This window comes from Aulonocara stuartgranti (genome assembly GCF_965226115.1).
Source record: "Aulonocara stuartgranti genome assembly, chromosome: 12".
Taxonomy (NCBI): domain Eukaryota; kingdom Metazoa; phylum Chordata; class Actinopteri; order Cichliformes; family Cichlidae; genus Aulonocara; species Aulonocara stuartgranti.
In genome coordinates this window covers 24763654-24771494 of record NC_138948.1, presented here as the reverse complement: position 1 = coordinate 24771494, position 7841 = coordinate 24763654, and the positions used below count along the sequence as shown (strand labels likewise).

General features: G+C 42.7%; 1 protein-coding gene across 1 annotated transcript; it reads right to left on the bottom strand.

The window, feature by feature from the left end:
- Positions 1 to 11: 11 nt before the first annotated feature.
- On the bottom strand, positions 12 to 6602 carry prlhr2a (prolactin releasing hormone receptor 2a). The gene is made up of 3 exons (XM_082556156.1): positions 6403 to 6602; positions 4389 to 4869; positions 12 to 2624 (listed from the first exon to the last, which is right to left on the bottom strand). The coding sequence occupies exons 2-3, from the start codon at positions 4847 to 4849 to the stop codon at positions 1988 to 1990; spliced, it is 1098 nt and encodes a 365-aa protein (XP_082412282.1). The 5' UTR covers positions 4850 to 4869; positions 6403 to 6602; the 3' UTR covers positions 12 to 1987.
- Positions 6603 to 7841: the final 1239 nt, after the last annotated feature.

The following is a 7841-nucleotide window of genomic DNA, read 5'->3' as shown; positions in this document are numbered from 1 at the left end:
ATACAACACAACTAAATGAAATATTTACATAATAATTATTTAGCTCTCAGCGAAGGTTCTAATTGCACTAACAATTCCAGATGTTCGGTGTCTTCCAATTTCTGGCAGGTTTATTTTTATGCTTCTTATCTCCATACCTACGAGGATGAAAAAGCAATGTAGCCATGGTAACATACATAGCATGTTTTATTGTACACGCTGCCTGACTTTTATCCAGAACAATAACATTGCATTTGAGCGTGTTTACTTTTTCACAATATTCTCAGTCTTTTGCGTTGTTCTCGGCAGTTACAGCATTGTAAATGTAAATGGGTAGGAAGTGTACATATATTTCGAGCCTTTACAGTTTAAATGGCAGAAAATCACCTCAAGCTGTAGCGATCAGAGTTCAGGCATATGGTAGCACTCAAACAATCAGCAGCTGTTGATAAATAATAAGCACTTGAACACGTACGAATTGCTGTGAATATGCCAAGTAAGAGTTGGGCACGTGGGGATTCAAAACAGACGGTGGAGAAAGCTGGGATGCCACGAAAGCTGAGGGCAAAGCCATCACGCGCAAAACTGGAGAATATATATATATATGAAATATCTTCAAATGTATTTGCACGCCATTGCAAGCAATCATACTCACTTTTAAGGAACTGACTGTTATGACCCTAGATCACACGAACTGCAGCCAATTGAACTTTTCACATACGTGGCGCCCTCTAGAGGTGAAGCACTCTTATTAAGCATTAAGCGCTCTTAAATATGTTTCAAATCCTTCATAACTTATTGGAAACGTGATCTATTTGACATTATTTCATTAAAGACTTTAGATGTTCCTCACCCAGTACCAAGTCTAGTAACTTTACGTTTCATACTTTCCATTTTATTTACATATGATGCTGAACAACAATAATCTTATGTTTACAGCCTCTTCTCTTGCATGAATGATAAATAAATGAGTTGGGACTGAGCTCCTTAAAATTCATATCTATAATATTTGCATTTTACTGTATTTTTGTGAAGAGGACATGTTTTCACAAAATCCTAGATTTTAAAAAGATGCCAAAAGTAAATCTTACTCTTCTTCTTTTGGATGCTCCCTTTAGGGGTCGCCACAGCAGATCTCCCTCCATCTCATCCCCAGCATCCTCTGTCACGGTTGATCTGATCTTGTCTCTTTCCTCCTGTCTTACAGCTCCATCTTTAATATCCTTTGTCCAATATATCCACCATCTCTTTTTTGCACATGTCAAACCCTCTCAAGCCCTCTCGAGCTTGTCTCTCTCTAACTCTGTCTGCTCATTTCTAATCCTGTCCCTCCTGGTAATTCTTTTCTTAGCATCTTCAATTCTACCACCAGCTCAGCCTCCTGTCTTTTTGTCACCAGCACGTCTTCAAACCACACATCATAGCAGGTCTCACTGCCATCTTGCAAACTTTCCTTTTCACTCTTGCTGTTATCCTTCTGTCACGAACCAGGGACAACACAAAGCAAACATCACATCTGTAGTGCTCTTTCTCTACATGAAGTCATGTTGCTGCTCACTTATCATCACCTTTTTTTCTCAGCCTAGCCTCAACCAGTCTTTCCCATCTCTTCATGGTGTGGCTCATGAGTTTTATTCCTCTACAGCTCTGCACATCACCCTTGTTCTTGAAAATCAGTACCAGTAAACTTATTTCCTGTTCCTAAAGCATCGTATTGTGTTAAACAATCCTGGAGAGTTTGAAAAGAGGAGTGATGGAGCATATCTCTGGATTGTAATGCTATATCTCTGTCTGATCAACAACACAGGGACATGTTTGACAGTATCCTACTAATTTAGTTTGTATATCATATGGATGCCGGCTAAGAGCTGGATCATCATACATTAGACTCCTACCCTATCCCATCTATGCCTAGGCTGCTCTAATTCTGACTGTTTTAAATATTATCACTGCTTTACCAAAATGAGATGAGTGTGGGTACCCAGTTTCAGCTTAAAACACAAAAGCTTCACAATACCACACTGGCTGTGGCGCAGTTGTTGGCTGAGATGCCAATGCGACGGCGGCACGTGAACATTTTGCGAAGCTCAGCTCGAAAGCGGTCGTGCAGCCAGGCGTAGAGGAAAGGGTTACAGCAGGATGAGCTCATTGCGCACAGATGGCAAAGCAGCTGAATGAGTAGAAAGTACTGCTTGTCGATCAGATCGATGTCAATGTCACGCAGGACATTGAACACGCTGATGGGCATCCAGCAGATGCCAAATGCCGCCACCACCAGGGACACCAGACGGAAGGTCTTGCGTTTGCGAACGCGCTGAGCCTCTGCCTGGCTCTCTGTGTGGTGGCCGGGTATGACGCAGTTCCGCAGTTTGACGGAGATGCACAGGTAAGAGATGCAGAGGGCCGACAGAGGCAGGACATAGGTGATGAAGAGAGTGCTGTAGGCGTAGGCCAACCGCTGCCTCTCCTGGCCCATCCAGAACTCCTCACAGATGGTGAAGCCTTCATTTTTAAATTCCACGTGGTAGGTGTGAGCCACAGCCGGGGCCACCAGACAACAGGACAACAGCCAGATCCCAGACAGGAGGTAGGTGCACGCCAAGACCGAGATCCGCTTTTTCAAAGGGTGCACCGTGGCATAGTATCTGCGGAGTCCATGAGTAAAAAGGAGCAAAGGAAATGTGGATAGAAAATGATGGAATCAGTAATTGGCAGGGGCAAAGACAAACAACATTTACCAGTCAATATGAGCGACAGTAATCAGCGCACAAATTACCATATGCTGTTAAGGACAACGGATAATACAGGCTGAAAAATGGCAGCAGCACAACATCAATACTAAATTGTCTGTTACCAGGAAAGTAACATGTTTTAAGCTTCACAAATAATAAATCTAATTCAGCTCTGTCACTGCAACCAAGGTGAATGGATAAGCCTAGATGTGTGCTGGGTTACTGAAACAGACACACGAGTCCGACAGAGCTTCACTTAACAATAATGTCCTCATTCAGACAGACTTACATTTAGGTAGCACTAAACTGATTGAATTAGTGCAGAATATTTAGACTAGTAGAATAGCTTCAAATGTCTTTCCTTATTTTCTGTCATATGTGCAACAACAGCAGATGTTGACAATAAATAAACAAGCTCAAAGCTCAAGCTTGGATCCCTCAGTTTTACACAGAGTTATATTCAGTTTTTCTACTCTTGCTCTGTAAGACATTAGTGAAAGTACAGTCATCGTAGGCAGACAGCTCTGTCTGTGAGCGCAGAAGCCCCGCCCACCTGCCTTTCAAATCTGGTGTTTAAGAGCCAGATCAGAAGTTCCACAGTTGCACCTCAATGTAGTCGTTTTTTGTGTTAGCTGTAAAATCAATAAAGATTGTTTTTCTCCTTGATTGTGAATACGACCCAGTTTTGAGGGCAGATGACTCAAAACGAATACAGGTTGAAACAAGGTGTGGTATAGGGTAATTAAGGATTATTTTGAACTGTGAATCATGCAGAGCTGCTTAAGAGCATGATAGGTCTACTTTACAAAGCAGTGAAGTTGTACATCAATAGTAGGTGATGCGCACTTTAGCTAAAACCAAATAATTTAATACTGTATTGCATTTAGGGAGATACCACTGTGTTCTTTGTAAGTTCTTGTCATGAATGACCTTCACCTGTTTTAGATTTGAGGGTCTGCCTTTTTTGTCGCAGTGACCACCTGCTTGATTTAAAGTCTCAGGTTTTGGACTTTCACCCTTCTCTGGTGTTTCTGGTCCTCTGTCTTTTGAGCCATTATGCACATTCATGTCATGTTTGCACTTAAGAAAAAAAACAATCTTTGTTGGTTTTACAGATGACATAAAAACTCACCACATCAAGGTGAATTTGCATCTGAAGCCGGAAACTTGTTCACTAGGTCCTTCACACAGCAGCTAGACTGATGCGTGGTGTAGCATGGCAAGGTAGACACAGGTGTTATTGATAACAATCAGTTAGGGTGCCATGCTATTTAGTGTTTCACAGTCATTCAAGCAAACAATCAGAATCAGAATCAGAATACTTTATTGATCCCTGGGGGAAATTATTTACAAGCAAGTAGCAGGGGGTCCTGAACCATCAAAATAGTAATTACAATTACCGTTTATCCTGCCACTGCATGTCAAAACAGCGGCTGCTGAAAGTGTCTATTTTCTTTGAGACAACAGTCATTGTTAGGTGTTGTGTGCAAAATGAATGCTATATTTAGCTTTGTTTTTGAGGGATAACTAGAGCTGGTTTACAAACGCTTCATGATGAAAAGTTTTTTGTCCTTGTTTGTACATTGTTTCTCACAGACACAGCATGCTGCATGCCAGCGAGATGCTGGAGGTTTACTTACAGTTTTTCCCACTGCATTCTGACTCATTGTGACTTACCTGTCTACACCAATGGCAGTGAGGGTGAACACTGACACGTACACCGTCACCGGCTGTATGAGGTACACCAGGTAGCACATGAAGCGACCAAACACCCAACCGTGTGGGTTGAAGGCGTAGGCCAGCGTGAAGGGGACACACGTAGCACACATCAGCATGTCAGAGAAAGCCAGGTTTCCAATGAAAAAGTTGGTGACGTTGTGCATCTTGCGAGTGCGGCAGATGACATAGAGGAGCAGGTAGTTGCCAAAGACGCCCACCAGAGCCACGAGGGTGTAGCAGGGAATGATAAGCAGCTTGAAGGACTGCAGCAGCTCCACGCCCGCAAACTGGGGGCTGCGCTTGGAGGAGCTGTTCTGCAGCGCCACCTCAAACACCTGACCAGAGTCGTTTCCATTTGCAGCTTGTGTCACACACGGAGGGGTGAGCTCAGCTGCCCACCCACTGCCCGAAACCTCCATCCTGAAAGGATGGTGTGAGCCTACAGAGATGACATCATAAACAGAGTCAAGTACAGTTCAACATGCACAGTGAAATGTCAAATTTGGCCAAGGGAGACATGTGCAAACAAGAACAGGCAAAGTGATTGAGAACGCTTTTCCTTTTATTACAGGCCTGCAGACAGGCTGAGCAGCTTCATGAGCCTTTGTCCAATTATTTTTCTTGTCCTTGAAGTAAATGATTTTTTTCCTCCTGTGTAGCTACAAAAAACAAAAAACCCACTATGCTGAAAGCAAATTCCTTTTATTAGACTACGGTGACAATTTACTGACTAACTACATGCAGAAACCAAAATGAACTGGGGTTATTACTTCAGTGTAACTTAGACGAGTAGGGCCTAGTCATTTCCCAGTCAGTTCCACAAAACTTCCATGCAAACACTCAATATCAAAGCAAATGCTGCTGGATGACTCACGCCATTATCTCCCCATGCACCATGTATGTGCAGTGTTTATGTGGTCAGCACAAGAGGTGTTGGTCCCTGTTAAATCAGTTCAGCATATATACTCAAGTGAGGGAATTTAAATGATTCATGCCAAAAAAAAAAACCGCAGGATAATATAAGCACTATAATAAACTCACCCAGCAAGGACACATTTGGCCAAGACTGTGTAAGAAATTTATGTTGATGAAGAAAAAACCAGCAGTGGAGGCTGAATATTTGAACTGCCAGGAAATATTACAGGGGGAAAAATGGCCAGAAGGTGCAGTGTAAGGACGGCAGTCAATCACAATATCTCAAGTAACCAGTACACAACCCCACACTGTTGTGTCTCTAAGAAAGATTAAAAATTTGGGTTGGTCTTTCTCGATTTTAGAGAATTTGCCCGATATTTTTGCCTCTGTGCTTGCTTTTGTGATCCTTAGTTAATTGTTTATATATCTGAACACCGTAGATTGCAGCAATTTATGTCCTGAAGTTACGCCACACTGTGAACAGTGGACAGAGAAAACTCACATATGAGTCGCTGTTCATCAATGGACGAGAGTGAGAGTAAATGAATGTAACACGTTTGTCCACAGGAAAAATGTTACAGGAAAAATAGGTCAGAGATTTTTGGCACAAAGCTCGTTTCCTGCGCCAAAAAGACCCGATATTTCTTTTTTATTAGTTTGTTTTAACACTCCCGTATTCCTTATGCCAAGAAAAAAAGGAGAGAAAATAATAATAACGCACGCTGGTACCAGTAGCGTGATCTCATACATTTTAAAGAACATATCACCATTTAAAAGCATTGGAAATATTTACAGTTTCAGGGTCAGCTCTGGAATACCTCGACGCAGATAAAGCGAGTGGACTGACAGCTATAAAACTGTCGGACATACCGATGACAAAACGCAAGTAATTAAAAATCCTCTAAATAACTTTCAAATGTCTCCAAGGAGAAAAAGCACGTTGCATCGTGCCTGCATCATTTCCGCTCTTCTCACACTCGACGTGCTGACTTTAGATGCAGTTAGACTTTGTCAATTTAAATTTGCACAACATTACAAGCCAAAGCAGCACACCTACCGTCTACAGATGTCTCAGTGTTCCAGCGCACGGAATATCCAGCTCGGAGCTTCTGTGCGTCTGTGGAGAGATGCGCGCTTCTCACACAAATCCACGCTTATAGGTTTACGGACACCAAGCACAGCCATGCATTCCGAATCCTTCATTAACGTGCACTGTAACAACTTCAGTTGTTTTAATTAATCAAGTGTGTGTGTGTGTGTGTGGTGATCAGCAGGTGCAGTCCGGCTGACTGGGGGAGGAAGTCTCGCTTATATATCTGCCCCAAACTTGAGTGACAGCTGTGATGACTGGACGGCGTTTCCGACGCGTCTCCTTGGAAGATGGTGTGGCCTGAAAAGCCCGAATAAAACCCTGCAGACTGTACACCTGATTTCAAAAGCAAGGACAGAGCAGGTGGTTAAAGAGACTTTGCAGCTCCATTCCTGCATGTTCTCCTGCTCCTGTAGTTTCAAGTTGCTGTGGCAGATTCTATAGCAAACATTCTCCACGGTATTTGTTGATCATTTCTATTAATGGATAATTAAAAAAATGAATAACGGTTTTATTTCCATACAATCTGTTGCATTAAGTCAAGAATGATTTATGCCCACGCCAAGACGGCTCAATATTCTGTGGAATAAGAGAAGGTTACTGCTATTATGGCGCTTGTGCTTGAACTATCCTCCTTTGTTATAAATATTTGTAAAAGGAACAGAGGGGCAGACTGATAAAGAGGTGGCGTAATGTGATGTCTCAGTTTTTCGTGGCCCTTGTGTGGAGAACAGTCAGAGGTGGAGGTTCTGCAAGCACGATGTTTGATTTGTGCAAACTAACTCTCGGGGGCAGAGGCGAAACGATCCGAGCTTTTTTGTTGTCATTAGCAAATTGATTGAGAATCAACAACCTGAAGCCAGCTGATCAGGGGGATCCTGGTGTGACGTCCACGGCAGATGCTGTGCTCAGTGTGTCTGGGGTTTCAAACCGTCCATTTAAAGCTAGAGAGTTTCGAGTGAGTGCGATCAATTCAGGTTAACTCTCCTCACTTTTCATTCTGCATGGAAAAATCACCATGCAGTTCCCACTCAGCCACCAGTGAGTAGTATCTGCAAAGTCAGCGTTAAGCTAGGATTTATCCTTGAGGGTCCTCAAAGTAGTCAAAACACAGCACTGAGCACCGGTATCAGAGGAATTGTGGAACTAAAGTGGAATCATCTTCAATTCTTGGTGGCATGGATTTAACAAGATGCTGGAAACATTCTTCACAGATTTGAAATAGTCAGCATCAGCACTCAGACAGGCTGTGACATTTAAACAATCCTCATTTGCTACAAAAGGGGCCCAAAGTGTGCCAAGAAAGCAGCAGCCTGAACTGTTGTTGAAGTCATTAACTGGCAAAGTACCACTGCAGGAAAATAACAAGTTGTTTTTTGGCCTTTAAAACTAAATAGGGGGGACAG

Bases quoted from the DNA above. Each gene is read 5' to 3' on its own strand.
- prlhr2a (XM_082556156.1), bottom strand. From the start codon at position 4,849: ATGGAGGTTTCGGGCAGTGGGTGGGCAGCTGAGCTCACCCCTCCGTGT. The intron at 2,625-4,388 runs GTAAGTCACAAT...TGGACTCCGCAG, and splicing joins ACTGCCATTGGTGTAGACAG to ATACTATGCCACGGTGCACC.